Source organism: Manduca sexta, chromosome 19 (assembly GCF_014839805.1).
Source record: "Manduca sexta isolate Smith_Timp_Sample1 chromosome 19, JHU_Msex_v1.0, whole genome shotgun sequence".
NCBI lineage: Eukaryota > Metazoa > Arthropoda > Insecta > Lepidoptera > Sphingidae > Manduca > Manduca sexta.
In genome coordinates, this window is record NC_051133.1 from 7157526 (window position 1) to 7174461 (window position 16936).

A 16936-nucleotide genomic window follows, 5' to 3' on the forward strand; every position below is an offset into this window, starting at 1 on the left:
TTGATACTTTTATGGTTCAAATACGACATACCAGCAAATGGATCAATTTATGATGCGAGATCGCTGCTACCCATAAACATCCATAATAACAGACTGGTATAGTATTGTCAACTTATGGACGCTATGGCAAATGCCAATGCCGCCCTATAACTTCCACAAGTAACTGGTAGAGTATGAATCGTGTTTATAAAATAAACAATAAACCTTAATTCCGCATAATATATTATCTTCCACCTCATTTGCATCACGGGTATATAACACGTAAACTTCCGCAATTGAATGAATAATTACCAAAGTTAGAAAACGTTAACAAGAACCGAGCATAAATTATACATATTTCTCGTCACCTCAACTTGAGACCGACCAATTACAGGACTCATGAATGTTTTGTATAATATATGGGTCCGTGAATTCGACGGGTCTTTAGGATTTCCCTCGTGGTTTGAAGCTGAAAGATTTATTCCCGTACTCGCCTCAGTGGCTCAGTTTGGCGCGCGATACCACCCGAAGCGAACGTTTGCTCCACCTCTAGTCTATGATACTTTAACGATACTCTAACAAACTTTCATTTGTGTCTAGTACGTTTTACTATCTGGTTGTTGTGTACAAGGCTTTTGTGAATTAAGTACACTTTAGAAGTTTTTACTGAACGCAGCTTAACATAAATTACAATGTTATTACTGTTTTTAAGTGCCGTTTTTATTGCAAGTAAGTTTATTTTATAAGGATTAGCATATTTATAATTCCAAGTCTATTACATTTTTTATTACTACTGCATTATCTTGTGATTTTTATGCAAATACCTACACTAATACGAAAAATCATTATACGTCTTTAAAATGACTATAATAACTGTAATACGACACTTATGAACCGTCATAATCGCGCCATTAGATTTATAATGAACGGGTTATACATTAATAATCATGGAAACATTTTTACAAACATGTGATTCTGAATTTATAATACATTCAGGTCGTTAACAATTTCAAGTGCATGTAACGTGATAACAGAATATGTATGATATTGGAAACGACTATAATTTTTTTTATTACAAAACAAATGATTTTTTATCAGGAAATTGTAACATGATGCCAATTACTTCTTTTCTATTGATACACAATCAAGAACCTATTTGCATTTACAAGTCAATTAAGAATAAACTATTGAGAATGATAGTATTTCCACCCAATAAATAATGTAAAAATATGAAAAGCAAAATATGTTTAAACGGTCTCTATAAATTTTGTCAGTGATTTGGCAAAATACCACTATTGTTATGAGTTCACTTCTTCATATTCACACGAAATGTAACCAGGAGATAATTTTTAGTTACATCTCGGGAAGTAAACTTACGAAACATACTTATTTGTAGAATTCACATTACCAATCGTATGCATGAGAAAAACAATATGAGAAATGAAATTAATTTGAATTTATTATATAATATTTGAGATACAAAAAACGTATGATTCGCAATAAAATGTAAACAAAGCTACAAAAGCAAATAAGTAGACACTTGTGTCAGTAAAAATAAAATCATTACTAATATATAAGGCTGAAGCAGTGAAGAGCTTTGTTTATTTGTTTAAGGAGGTTAATCTTCGGAACTACTAAACAGACTTCGGAAATTTTTACTAAAAGGAAGCTACATTACTTCTGAATATTATATGCTACTATTTATTCCCGGAAAAAGTTTGCACCGGAAAACTATTTCACACGGGCGTAGCAGCAGGTAAAAGCTAGTATTGTATAAAACAAAACAGTATAATTAATACATAAATTAATTTTGACATCCTTTTGGTCTTCGGTAACAGATAATTGTAATATTATGGGCTGGTAAGCCCTTGGTACCATTTAAAGGTAGAAATTCCGGGTTAACTAGCACGATTTGCCTCAGACTGTACTCTTTTAGACGTGGTTGTCGTTGAGCTAGTGAACAGTCGCAATTGTGCAACATACTTGAGTGTGTTGTTCCGACCGGATTCACATTTTAGAAGGACCAGACCAGGGGAACGAATCATATTAATTATTTTATTGCAAATGTACTTGTGAATAAATATGGTAAGTATTATTTAATAATTTTGATTGTTGACTTCGTGTTCTATAAAAAATATTGCCCATAATCTCTCTCGAAACTTATTTTCTTTTTGATCAATTGTGATGGGAAGTCTTCTGCCTGAATGTAATTAAATGAAGTCTAGTCCGTAGGGGATATATTTTCTATGATAAAATGCGGAAAAATTGCACACTTAACAGCCTCGACAATGACAAATCTTAAAATGAAGTAACGTAACATCGATTAATATGGTAAAACTTGAACAGTTAAACTATGCTTTCTTAGATTGTACAATTGTAATTATAAATTAAGATAAATAATATTCTCAGACACACATATTTTTAAGCAAAATATTCTTACCGTAACCTTTTTTATTTATTCCATAAACATATTATGTAGGTACTTATTATTTAACTTTCGACAAATTAAAAAATCGATCGCATTTAAAAATCTCGTGTTAATCATACGCTAAGGCATAGATTATTACATAACCTTACTACACTAAATGTCGTACATTTATCTCAGCTCTCACATTGCTAAAATCAACAGATATTTCAGCAATAATTGACGATATTGTACTAAATATTCCTTTCGCAAGACATATATTCCGCAAATTCTTGAGATTTTGTGGTTGGATTAGAGTATAATTTAAACGTAGATACATGTAGCTTTGATGTCTCTTTCGTGATTCAATATGTGTACAGTGTTCTGAAAAAACATATTATTTTACAATTTAAAACTATAAAGACATAATTATCTCGGAACATATTGTTAAAACAAAAGTGATGCAGTGTAATGATGTTAAAAAAAATATTTATTTTATTTTAAAAAGTAATGATTTTATTAATACTGAAAATGTTCTTTCTGATACAAATAACAGAGCCTTTTGTAAATTAAATTTTGAGGTGGAGATTTCAATTTACCTTTTGCCTGGGGTATCGGAATCTACGTACAGCATCCCAGAGGCATGCCACCCATTTCAAATTACATTAGCATAGTACTGAACATTGCCACGAATATATTATGCAATGTCACGAAATCAATGAACTTTGTCGGTGTTATTAACGGTGCCTCCCTTGTTTGTCCGTAAAGATTCGTAAAGAGAATAGGTATACTAGATTACGCTTATCGTCCTTAAATCATTGAAATGTGCGATCATTTAGTTGCATTTTTATCTTTATTTATTGGACAAGCGTGTTCAGTTCCGAATCAATGATCAATTGTATTTTACACTATAGCATGCCAGTTTTTAATTGATTTTAGTAAACTTTTGCAGAGGGGCAATATTAGTCCTTATTTATTAGTTTCACTTTGAAAGTTAAAACATTTAAGATATCTCGGCATTGTATGATATTTACGAGTGTAACAAAGTAGTTCACTGAAGTTTTGATGTTTTATAACACTCATGAGACGAAGCAGGTGGTCTGGGTTAAACTTTGACAAACAAAATGAATAATTTATTATCACAAAAACGTTTAAATATCTCTGTAATTCCTAAAAAAATAAGTAGAAAAAAAACACCGTTTATTTATACCAAAAGAAAAAATACAAAAGGCGACTTATTGCTGCGGGCATTCACTTTTAGACAATCTTAGGAATAATTTCAGTAGAAATATTTTGATCGTGGGGGTATTGACAACATTAGTGTGTAGTATACATTTATATATTTTGTACGAAAAATAATTCAACTTTATAATAGAAGTGTCATGTTGCAGAAATCAATTAGGTTTTAATGTACTTATTAAAGTAAACATGTTTTTATGATATCAATATTATTATATTTCTTATGTTTTCGTGGAATAATTTGAGATAATGATAGATAAATATTTATAAGTTCAGTGGCACGAATAGAATAGCTTACCATCATGTTCCATTATCTCAATATAGTGTATACACTATATACTTATACCTGACGTCAAATCCGTGCTCCTTTACCTGATGATTGGTATCTCTCTTTCATACCCGCGGCTCTGAGTGTCACGGATGATTACTTACCATTAAGTAACTTTGTTGCATATTTTATGGTTTTCTGTCATTTCAGTTGTAAAAAGCATAAATTGTGAGTCCCATATCTATTTTAATTTGTGGTGTGTTAGTCTCTTGGGAACTAGATATTTCCCATCAAATAGTCATAAATGAGCCCTCTGAAGACGGAGAAGTTTTCGAAATCGTCAGTTATCCGACATCGAGTCAATGGTCCGAATCGAATCTTGCTAAAACGCATGACCGCACACGACGTGACATGCAGCGACCAAGCAACATATGGCACTTCCACTGACCTGTGAATTTCGTAGCGGCATACTTCCAGCAAATTGTATGTTTTACTTTCGGGCCATAAAACATATAACGGTACAATTCTTACGTTATTTCCGATAACATCTCTTAGTATCGGATCATTAACTTATTCTTCCTTAATGTTTCATACACGGTCAATAGTTTGTATTTGTTTTTGTATGCTTTTATACTAATACTAGCGAGCCGTCCTGACTTTGCCTAGGAGCAGAACACCAGGGCCTCAAATTATCTCCACAATAAATTGCTCGCGGTTCCAACCGAGAAAAAGTTTTTCTGGCCTAAAAGTCCCGCTTTTATTTTCTCCAGGTTTATAAGTAGCCTACGTCCTTCCCTGAATCTCAAACTATCTCCATACCAAAATTTAATCAAAATCGGTTTGATAGTTTTTAAGTTTGTCTATCGCATTCAGATAGACAGATGCGGCGACAAACTTACTTTTATAATATGTGAGGTTTTTTTGTTTCCTATTTTAAATATACACGTGAAAGATTTATCTGCGGATGATATTTTGCTATTAAGTATTTTTTAGATCCTGAATTATAAACTATTTATGAAGAGTAGGCCAATATTACAAGTTTCAAATACATTAGTAATTTGAGAAAGGTTGAACCATCTCTTGCCCAGGATTGAGTTTCGTTAACTTTGATCTAAATACTTTTAGGAAACTGTTGAAATTACACAGCATGATGTATAAGATTATTTTAGGGAAGGAACGGTATCAAACGTCTAATCTTGAATATCTGTTCCTTTTATCGTCATTATAATAGCTATAACATATGTCTCGCAATATTTTAATTTTGTTACTAAGTTTCGAAGACTTCCCAGCCTTGATAGTCACGGGGCTGCAAACATAATACAAAAAAACCACGATAAAATTGGACAAGTTTCATTTCGATTTATAACATTCGCGTAAACGTAAGAAATAATTTTAGATTAATTCGGCCCAGCGCCGTTCTACTCAGATACTCACAATGTGACAATATTTCCCCATATAAATTTATTGTCCGTTAAAAAACGTTTTACTATGGTATGGCTCTAAACCTTTAGCGCTTTTATGTGTTGCGGCACAGGAATTCTTCTATCGCAGTTTACTATGAGCTGCTGGCGTTAAAGCGTAGTGCGAGTTAGTACAGATATACGGTAGACGGGATGAGACAATGTGTTGATTTTATTCGAAAAAAAAAATACTTTATTAGAAAGAAAGAAAGTATTTATTTGTAACAAGCAAGATTACATACAATACATTGAAAACCATAATTACAAAAAAACTTTACATATATTTACTTGTCACAAAACCGACCCCAGTTCAGCATAATATGCTGATAAAAACCAGCGCTACAAAATTTTGTTGGGCCGGAAATGTTAAGTAAGCGGTTAGTTACTCAAAAGCACGGTAAAGTTTGGTCGAATCACATCGTGCGTCGGGTTTGACTTTATGCCAAGGTTATTCTTCGTCTATGCATTATATACTGAAATTTGATATCAAACACTAATTGCAATTCAGGACAACTCGGATCCATTTTCCTAGTCCAAAAACTTACCCTTATTTTGTATACCGGAAATGAAAATCAAACTTAGAACCTTACAGTGAACAGCCCTGCATTGCAGATCCATTAGATCATTAGATCAATTAGATTATAACCAAATAACAATAAATAAATCTTGAACTCAATATGCATATAGCTATAGTAAAAAAATGGGATTTATTAATTTTCTTAAGAAACATTGTGTAATATCGGTTACTATATACTGTATACTGTTTCTTCAGAAAATTATATTTAATTTGGTGTGTGTTTATATAAATATTACGTTATGTATTAATTATCTCTCTTTCTCAAGCAGCAATTTATTTTAAACATCATCTTTTGTTAATATTTAATTTAATGAAATATGTTAATGTAGCTATTTCGCAAAACAAGTAAATTCTAAAATAATTTGATAATATTCAGGAAGAATGTCTGAGCTATTTGCAAAATCCATTTTTAATACCGTAAACTCTGTTTTAAAAGTCCATTAACGCCAATGTATTTTAATGCGTTCTTTGCATTTTAAGGTGTTACGGCCTATTTCACCATGTTCAAGTAAATTTTATTTGTTAGGTATTAGAGAGCGAATTGGAGCGTAATGGCACGTAGGTATTCGTATGATTATCATATACTTATGTAGGAGCGTAGTTGACAGTGAACAGTGCCTGAGGTCGTATTTGTAATGCTTGTGTTGTAAACTACTACCTCGAAGTCCCAAGTTCAAACCCGGGTTAGGCAAAGTGGCTTTCTGCTCAATATCAGCCTGGAGTCTGGAATTTGTGCTCAATATGGAACAGACTCGCCTCCTAGCACAAATACAAATCGATTAGCAGTTTTGTCTCATCTGCATTTCAAATTATCGAGACTGCAAGCTTCACCTTGAGTTATGAGATAATAATTCCCATTAGACGTTAGTGAAGCCTTATAAGGCAAATATTGATTCGAAGATAATCATCTTGCTCTACATAGTCCTTTTTATTTCTTTAATATAGTAATATAACAAACCGAATTACCGCGAAATGTAATAAAAAATGCTTGTGGAATACTTCCACCGGTAAATATTACTTTCAACATAAAAAATAACTCGCGTGTAATGTTAACCAAGTGTAGGCAAAAGTAGTACTTGAATATTCATACGATATATACGATATAATGTTTTGTCCAGAGTCAACATCCACTCTACAAATATTATCATATCGAGCACACAAGCTATAAAATATTGAACGTCATGTTTTGCATAGAGTTCCGTGGCAATGGCAAAATCTCGTCTGTATGGAAGTATATCGTAGATATTGGCGAAGGGTGTATATAACCCTATTCCTGCCGACTTCCTTTTCGTAACTTATGTTAAATCTTTTAACCATTAGAATGATAGCAAACTGAATTTATGAATATTAGTAGTACCTATATGTTATGTCGGGTTCTCTTTCGGTAAATGTCACCCTTCGCCACTGATCGTAGATCTATGTGACAGATAGCTTTAAATTATTCCATTTTTGACCAAAGCGATTATTAAACTACTTAGTCTGGCCATAAATACTGTTACACTTAATTATAAAAAAATATTACATTTGAATTTCGAATCTGTCATTTTTATACGATTGTTCATTGTGTTTTCTCATTTTGGCGCCAATACATTGTAAAATATTTTGCGATATTAAAATGGTGTGGGGTGATAAAGAGAACCGAATCGCTGTGATAGCATTACACAAAGTAGGTATGGAGCCAAATGCAATTTTTAAAACTCTCCATACACTTGGTATTAGTAAAATGTTTGTGTACCGGGCTATTAATAGGTACAATGAGACCTCCTCTGTTTGTGACAGAAAAAGATCTGGCCGTCCACGTAGTGTTCGTACGAAAAAGGTGGTCAAAGCAGTAAGGGAAAGAATTCGAAGAAATCCTGTCCGAAAGCAAAAGATTTTATCTCGGGAAATGAAGATAGCACCTAGAACCATGTCGCGTATTTTAAAAGATGACTTAGGACTTGCAGCCTATAAGAGACGCACTGGCCATTTCTTAACTGATAATTTAAAGAAGAATAGGGTGGTAAAATCGAAACAACTACTGAAGCGGTACGCAAAGGGAGGTCACAGAAAAATTTTGTTTACGGATGAGAAAATTTTTACAATTGAGCAACATTTTAACAAACAAAATGACCGTATTTATGCTCAAAGCTCTAAGGAAGCTTCCCAATTAGTCGACAGAGTGCAACGTGGACATTATCCGACTTCAGTGATGGTTTGGTGGGGTGTTAGCTATGAAGGAGTGACTGAGCCATATTTTTGTGAAAAAGGTATCAAAACATCGGCACAAGTGTATCAAGATACCATTCTTGAGAAGGTAGTTAAGCCCCTTAACATCACCATGTTCAATAACCAAGTATGGTCCTTCCAGCAAGACTCGGCGCCGGGTCATAAAGCTCGGTCCACGCAGTCTTGGTTGGAATCGAACGTTTCGGACTTCATCAGAGCTGAAGACTGGCCGTCGTCTAGTCCCGATCTTAATCCGCTGGATTATGATTTGTGGTTAGTTTTAGAGAGTACAGCTTGCTCTAAACGCCATGATAATTTGGAGTCCCTAAAACAATCTATACGATTGGCAGTGAAGAATTTTCCCATGGAAAGAGTGCGTGCTTCTATTGATAACTGGCCTCATCGTTTAAAGGACTGTATTGCAGCCAATGGAGACCACTTCGAATAAGCTTTTTATATTTTTAATTGTTTTATATTTATGTATTAAACTGACACACTGTAAAAGTAATAAATGTTATTTGCAGTTAACAATTTTCTTTTTTCTTTATTACAATATTTATGGCAAGACTAGGTATATTAAAGTTTCTTCGTTCGCTACGGAACCCTAAAAAGAACTTGTGTTACGAACCAACGATAGGCAAATAAATACTATTATATTTGTTAAGTAGTTATCGATTGTATTTGTAATATCTAAAAATATATTAACAGAATAATATGTGTTAAAAATACTTACGTAAAATAAATCAAACAGCAACCTTTGGTACAATTAGCATAATACTATTCCAAATGCTACGAAAACGAAAAGGGAATTTAATTTCATTGACTTTCCCTACCTGATGTTTAGTATTCCTTTAACGTAAACCATTTATATCAACGGAAAGGTTTTGTTCTTTGATTTGTTTTGTTTTCCTTATCACGTATTGTTTCTTCATTTCTTCAACATTTGAGTTATTGCTCTTTAAATTTGTCGACGTAAGATACTATATTATTTCGTAGCTAAATGTATTAAGAGTTTGAAGAGAGTTAGTCATATGATGTTATTCAGAATTAAATCAATAACGCAACAAAGACATGGACTTAAAACCCACATTTGGGATGCGTATTTTTATATGCCTATGCTCTACTTCTGGTGCGGTGATGTGAGACGAAAATTTAAATTGCATGATAGGTGTTTTTTTAATTAAAGTTCCAAACTTCTGAATGGATTAAGATTAAATTTGGTACACAAATAGATCATAATATTCTGATTTTGATTTATTTTTTATTTAGCTATTACAATAACTCGCTTAGATAATTAATTCAGAGAAATTTATTGTATAGGTAATTAGTAAGAGCAGCGAGTAAAATCTAATAAAATACTATCCGAGGCTCTAATCATAACGAAGGGATGCGTCTGCTATGAATGATGATAGTGATATATCTTAAACTACCAAATAATATTATTATAACGTTTCTAGTCCGCCTTAGTCATTGCCTTAAACCCGTTTTAAGAAATCTAGATTATGCCACCCCGATACTTAGAAATTCCGTGGGGCTAAAAAGCTAAACTAGGATCAAAAACATTTTAATCACTAAAACCCAGGCCGTGTATGAATCACTCATGGTAATGTCGTTTTCACACTCTATTAGCTATCCATGATCAATTCGTACAAACATCGCACGATGTTATAAAACCTATCAAAGGCTTGCAATGTGTCTATTCTTAAGTAAATTTAGCATCAACTAAAAGGTCCTCTAGAATATTATACGCTTTATGCGTAACGCTCGAGCCACTAACTGATGTCATTAATTATTATTGTATTAGAGGAAACGAAGGGCAATAATTTAGCAACTCACATGGATTTGACATTTGATATTAGCTTTTGATATGAAACAATATTTTCACGCCTTTTCTGTTTCAATAATGAACATTGACTTTGGCCTCCGTAGAGCCTAAGTTCAGTAGCTGTAAGTTAGAGATTGTAAAATTCTACTGACGCGATTTTACTGTGACTTCGTTTTCAAATCGATCTTAATTTTTACAGATATTTACGGTGTAACTTATGACGATTTCGTGGCCAGATTTTAAAACTGATCACTGCATGATGTAGCCAAACATTTAATAAAATGCTTATATTTCACGAAATAGAAAATTTCTGCTGCCCACATCATGATATGGTCTAGCCAGATCAATGAATATTTAGCGTTTGACGATATGAACAGGAAAACGTACGGGTATTTCATAATATGGCCAAAAATTGGTGGTCATATCGTAAACTAGTAAAGTGACCACCGTTAGAGGCGCTGATAGCTCTTTGTTTTCGTGATGCAACATATCACTCGATCATTAGTGTGATAAAAAAGAAAACAATAAACGCAAAGGGAAGATAAAAGGAAAGTACTGCAAGCCAACTGCGAGATATTATTTATTAAACCTCTGGTATCATGGAAACCATACAGTAATGCTATGGCCAGACGTGGATTGATAATATATTATCACCTAACGTAAACGTTTAAACGATATAGTCAGTTTTAGTATCCATTTCATAAAATATAACCATTTCATGAAATGGTTGGCAAGTGATCAATTCTAAGATTTGACCACGACATTGATACTGCCGTCGCAGCACATGGTAGGTATCCACGTTTCACAGTTGGGAATAAACTTATATTTTCTTTTTACGAGAGCAGATTTATGTGTAGGAAGATCGTATGACCACTTGAAGTACACATTAACTAATGCCATAAAACTGGAAAAGTCGGGAATCGTTGAACGTAACTCTTGTAACTGTGTTACGGAACATCTACGATGTAAACGTAGAAGTTAATACAAAGTTAGCATGTTCCTCGTGGAATCGATTTAACTAATAATGTGACCTCTTTCAATATAAATTAAGTAGTCCTACAGTAACTGAAACTCAAAGGATTTCTTTCGACTGAGTAAAGTTTATTTTACTTGTTTTATTCTTAGCTACGTAATTATTAACCATGGCCTACGCGTTCTTCGGTAAGTTGTAATTATAAACAAATAAAAAAATCCTAAAATAGTATATATTAATTTCGTAAAAAACCCAAGCTGATTTATGTAAATTAATTTTTGCTTGCATTTGTAAAGGATAAGGAGAGATTTCACACTCCGCAACCTCCAAAATACGGCTTGAGATAAACAATATAATGAGAAACAAAACAAGTCCCTTTAGGGTGCGTATCCAGGGATTTCTTGTGGATGAGACCCAAAATTATAAGAATGAGGACTGTGAGTCGAGAATGAGACACTTTTACTTGTTTTATAACTAAGAATAAAATCATAATTACTACAAATATGAATATGGTTGATGATTATGTAGGTAAGTACTGACCCGTCTATTAAAAATTGTCACTAATAGGAAGCTTCATCATATCTGAAGCCTAAAAGGTACTTTTCATTCCGGGAACAGTCTTTTATGTCGAGATCGGACTTTAATGCGTATAAAAGAAAACCATATTACGGTTCTAATTGACCGCATGGCAATGAACCCTTGATATTTGTCTCAGGCATCTAATAATATTATTAAATTATTAAAAAAAAAATATGTGAAAAAAATTGAGATTCTATAAAATATAATAAAATTCTTGATTCAATTTTGTCACCCTTAATTAGATTTTACCTAATAAAATATTGTCATTCTTATTGACATTAATTAGCTTACCAAGTTTTATATTGAAAAGACTATTATCGTTTAAGTTTATTTTATTTTTGGTTAGTAAAGTTTATCACTGATAATATACCCCTGAATTTATACTTTTAATAAAATTATCTCTCACACAATGTTTGTTTAGGAACTCTCGTATGTGTGTTTTATGTTAACTACAGTTGTTTTAACAGATATATTTTTTACGCATACTTTAGGGTAAATCAAATAACAAAAGCTTTTCCGCCTTAACGATTTACAATAGAAAATTCGAACAATGGTTTTAGATCTTTAAAGGGTCTAACCCACATCAGAGATAATAGTAGCAGTGTTTTAAATGGCAGCGCCATGCTATAAATATATTTGTCTACAAAAATAATTCGTCTAATAATACCACTGTTACACAAAAAGTAAACGTGAGCGGATAGCTTACAATTAATAGCGTTTCATATAGTAAATGACAGTTCGAGGCCCAAAAAACCCTGTCGTCTTTATAATCAACGATCCATATGAAATTGTATGTGTTTTTGGGTAGTGAAGGTTAGTGAGAGTCCGCCAGCAGGACCACCGCAATGTCTATTTCTGCCGCCAAGCATTGGTGTGTAGTCAACGTTGCGTTCTGGTTGGAAGAATATTGTAGCCAATGTAACTACTGGAATTAACATCTCATGTCTTAGGATGGCGAGCGCAGTGGAATACAAAACAATACTTTGTAATTCAAGGTGATGGAAGTTTAGGTAGGTTGGAAGGCTACTGTTTATGGGCGGTCGTTTCGCTTACCATCAGGCGAACGGTAAGCTCGTCTCGTCATTCAATACAATGAAAAAAAAACTTAGTGTCAGATCAATCACATTCTTGTTTTTTTGTTAAAAGTTACATAAGCATAATTAAGTTTTTTTGGTATTATGTAAATTGTGACTAAACATAAAAAAGAAACACAAGCAAAAATATTTTCTACACAATTTATGAATGATATTGCTATAATAATTTATTACTATAAAATATAAATCCCCGAGTTTATTCTATAACTCATGACAAAAAAGTAGTCGCTGGAGATACATTTTTCTAGGTGACATGTTTCTACCTTAGAGGAAAAATATGAAAACATAAATCCGAACTCTAAAAAATATACTTTTTCATTGCCTCACAAAACGAAAATACATTTATATTATAACATCTCCATCAATCCAACTTGTAAAAACAAGATGTTATCCCAGCCCTTAGTCGTATGATGGATTATGTTTTTAGTACATTACAAAAACCGCATTGCGATGAACCTTCAAAATGCCTTTTTTTCATTACATTTAAAGTTAAGATTGAGTCATTTAGTACATAAATCAAATAATTGTATTTAGTGGTCCAGTAGTGGAAGAATCTACGACGTAAAACTTATGAACGATGTCCGAGGCCAATGGCAGCGAATGGGATATAGCCCAGATCCTTGCGTTGTAAGGGGGCTTGCGCTTCCAAGAAGCAGTAAGAAAAAAATAGCTCTCCTATGGCAAACAGGTAAGGCCTCGCAAAGATCTGCCATCCAATGCCTGGCATTATTTCCTTCCTTGAAAGACAAACATGAAATTTTTAATTTGAGAAACAGATGGAATTATCCAACTTTGGAATTTTTCTCCGATATAACGGTAGTCTCATTTCCTAAATTCGAAAACATTATACACGAAGGCCATCAAACAAGTTGAGCGTTGAACGCAGAAGTTACCCCTCCGCTGGTAGTTTCAGCGATAAAGGTTTAAAATAGTTATGTAAATTGCATACTTTAGGGTACATCAAAAAACAAGACCTTCAATGGAAGGGAATTGCATATGCTAGCAATGGCTAGACAGTTCTTTAGAGTTTTCTTGATTATAGTTGTCTTTTATCGTTATATAAGTAGTCTCAGCGCCTTTTCCAGCTCTTCATTCTTTTCATACCAGACATAAGCTATTACTTTATAGAGTCGAAGAAATTGGATGTCATTTTACTTCTGATAGAATTAAATAATGTGACTAAGGTAAAAATAGCTTTATTATTATTAAAATATATCTTATTATATCATACTTGGTTTAATTACTTAAACGATACGATGATAACATATTAGGTAGTCATAATTATTAGTTACGTATAAATTAATGTGATGTGATTTTGATGGCGATATTTAATTGTTGCATGTTGCGATATACAAGCCATTTGATATATATTCCTATACGATGGAATGCTTTGTAGAGCAGAATTTTCCATTACAAAGCACTATGACACCGCACTGTTCGTCGTTGAAACATTAGATACTGAGTGTTACAGTGTAGCGCAGTTATTGCACTAGCTACAATTTCCTTGCTGAGATTCTTACTTACGAGAAACATATCGCCTAGTGAAACCTACCTACAATTCTTTATTACTTAACGTTGAATGTTTTAAAAAAAAAATAATTAATAATGTTTTCTGTTTCAAACGCTCAACATTATTTTATTTCATCCACATATTTTAGTCTTCTTGAACCCGGTGTAACATATCATAATCAATACATAAATTTTGAACATTATATCTGTTATCAATTTTATTAAAAAGCGTACCAGTACTTGTGTATCATTATTATAATAGATTCATAATTTTACTATAAATGTTGACCACTTTCTATTGACCTTATTTAATAACTAGCAAATGGAAGAGGAGTACTGCCCCAATTTATGGTTCTAATTTGAATAACTCAATCACGAACTCGTATGGGAACTAAATAAGTCTATATGAAACGATGAGTAACATTATGTTTTTAAGGTGTGTATTGAATTTACTCTTAGAAGAGTCAATTCTACTGAACCTAAACTAATTTGTATGAAAACTAAATACGATTTATACCGATGATTAAAAACTTTATGTTTTAGATAAATTTATATTAAAATGTTGTAATCTACATTATTTTGCGTTACTTCTCATTTAGGACCAATATATTTGTTTGTAATTTTAATTACAATGATTAAATTGGTATGTCATTTTATCGATAATCTTCTTAGCTCAATCGGATAAGAAATTCCGTATCATTAATGAACATTTTAATGATAAATATTTACTACGTTTTTCTCGCAGTTTTGCGTACATAAAAGACTTTTCCCGGGATATAAATTAAATGATGTATAGGTAGATATACGGGATGAAAAATCGCATACATATATCCTTTCTAATGGTTCAAACTTTTAATTTAGCAAAATCAGTTTAGTGGTCAAGCCGTCAATACCAGACAGACAGGCAGACAGTTGTTTCACATTTATTATATTAGTATCGATTATACGTGGATACGTACGAAAATAAATAAAATGAAAAACGTATTTCGTCGCATAATATTGAAGCTAGGCAAATATTAAATGTTTAATTTTGTTACAGATGGTGGAGGTGCACAATTAAGTGAAATTGACAACTGCGACTCGGCCGAATTGAAAATATGCGTTGATTTAATACCTCGCACACATGTCGGACTTCCGAGCACAAAGGAGGAGTTGGACGCACATTGCCAGTGAGTGTGGATCAGACTTTATTTACTTTATAAATAATGAAAAACAGTTTTCTTAAGTATAGTTATAGTTAGTAGTACCTAGTTTACCTTTCGAATTCCGGTAACTTTTGCACTTATAGATACGGTTAACCTAATTATTTTTATAAAATAATAATATACAAACGGTTCATAAAGTAGGTACAGTAAATGTTCATGGCTGATTTATTTTGTTCTAATCTCAATACAAATGGCGAAACTGTTAATGAACTTTTATTTTCTTTAAAATAAGATAGCTTGTACATTGCATTGAATATTACTATGGCAGACATTATGCAATATTAAAGTATGATTACAAAAACAGGGAAACTTTTTTCAAGATGAGGTCGTTCATGCAAAATGACGAAGTTGGAAACTTTTACAATATTTAAGACATATTACGGAATCGTGGGTTATCTTGTGTGATATTAATATGAGTATCATGCGATTATAGTAATAGCGTGTTGGTCGAAAGTTACACTAAAGCCCGGCTTTACTCAAAGAGTTTTACTAATCGTAATATCATTGGATATTTTTTTATGTTTGTATTAACGTATTGCTGAAAATAAAAGTATAACCATCGATATATATGTACTACCTACTAGATCTGGCGTTCCGTAGACGCACATGAATTCCACTCAACTGTACTGCAGTCTGTACACCTGACATTAGTATGATTTCAACATTGACAGCGTGTGGTTTATGTACGGAGTGGCCCTCATAGTATGAGAACTCGAGTCTAAGTGTAAACCTAGATATGAATAAAAAATATTAGTCACATATTAAGTAAAATTATTTATTGTTCAAGTGAATAAATAGGTTATAGCAGTGACGTTTTGGCTGCCATTTTAATTTTCGGATTTTGAACAAATAGTTATAATATGAACGTACAACATATTTGTACACATAAGTTTCTAAAGCTAAAACATTTTCAATCAGTGATGTAGAAATTAAATTACATTTCTAATAACGTACTATTCCACTTTGTGATTGAAAATATTTCTTAAACTGGAATATATTTGGTTTAAATTCTCGTTAACTCTAACAATAAATATTTAGGTAACTCATTTCTAAGTGTGATAAGTTAGAAATTTGATTGATTTATTAAAACGGAATTGAAAAGAAAAGTAAGCAATCTTTTTAAAACATATACATCAAAAATATGGCATCAAATATTTACTTATAGAATTTTTTTAAAATCCACGCAATAATCAATAAGTAATTTGATGGAAGCTAAATCTAAAGCTGAAGCTAAAGCTTTGTAATTTGGTGGAAGGGGCTTTCAAATAACTGTAATAGCAAACTGTGACGTCACCGAGTATCAAAGTCCTTAACTCGTGTACGCGTGAGAAAGAGATAGCAAAATTCTCCCACAACACTCTCACTTTTGCTCATAAAAATATTTTAAATATGAATAACTGCGCTATTTTTCAACAAATTTTGATGCATGTAACATAATGTGCAAATCAATAACAAACTACCAAATATTGGTAATACTGCCAATGCCAACCAATCTACATATATTACGGAAGCTTGGCGTAACTTGTTTGCACTAGCCAGTGGCACTACTACTAGTTGCATCTTTACTTGCCCCATTTGGCACAGAGACATGAACGCATGTGACTTTATAACTATGT

General features: G+C 32.5%; 1 protein-coding gene across 1 annotated transcript in view; it reads left to right on the forward strand.

Annotated features, from left to right (window-relative positions):
- The first annotated feature begins 499 nt into the window (after positions 1–499).
- Positions 500–16936, forward strand: part of LOC115444037 — a 33702-nt gene continuing 17265 nt past the window's right edge. Inside the window, exons 1-2 of the mRNA XM_030169655.2 lie at positions 500–708; positions 15155–15284. Coding sequence (XP_030025515.2) covers positions 672–708; positions 15155–15284 — 167 coding nt within the window. The 5' untranslated portion in view covers positions 500–671. The remainder of the gene's footprint in view (positions 709–15154; positions 15285–16936) is intronic.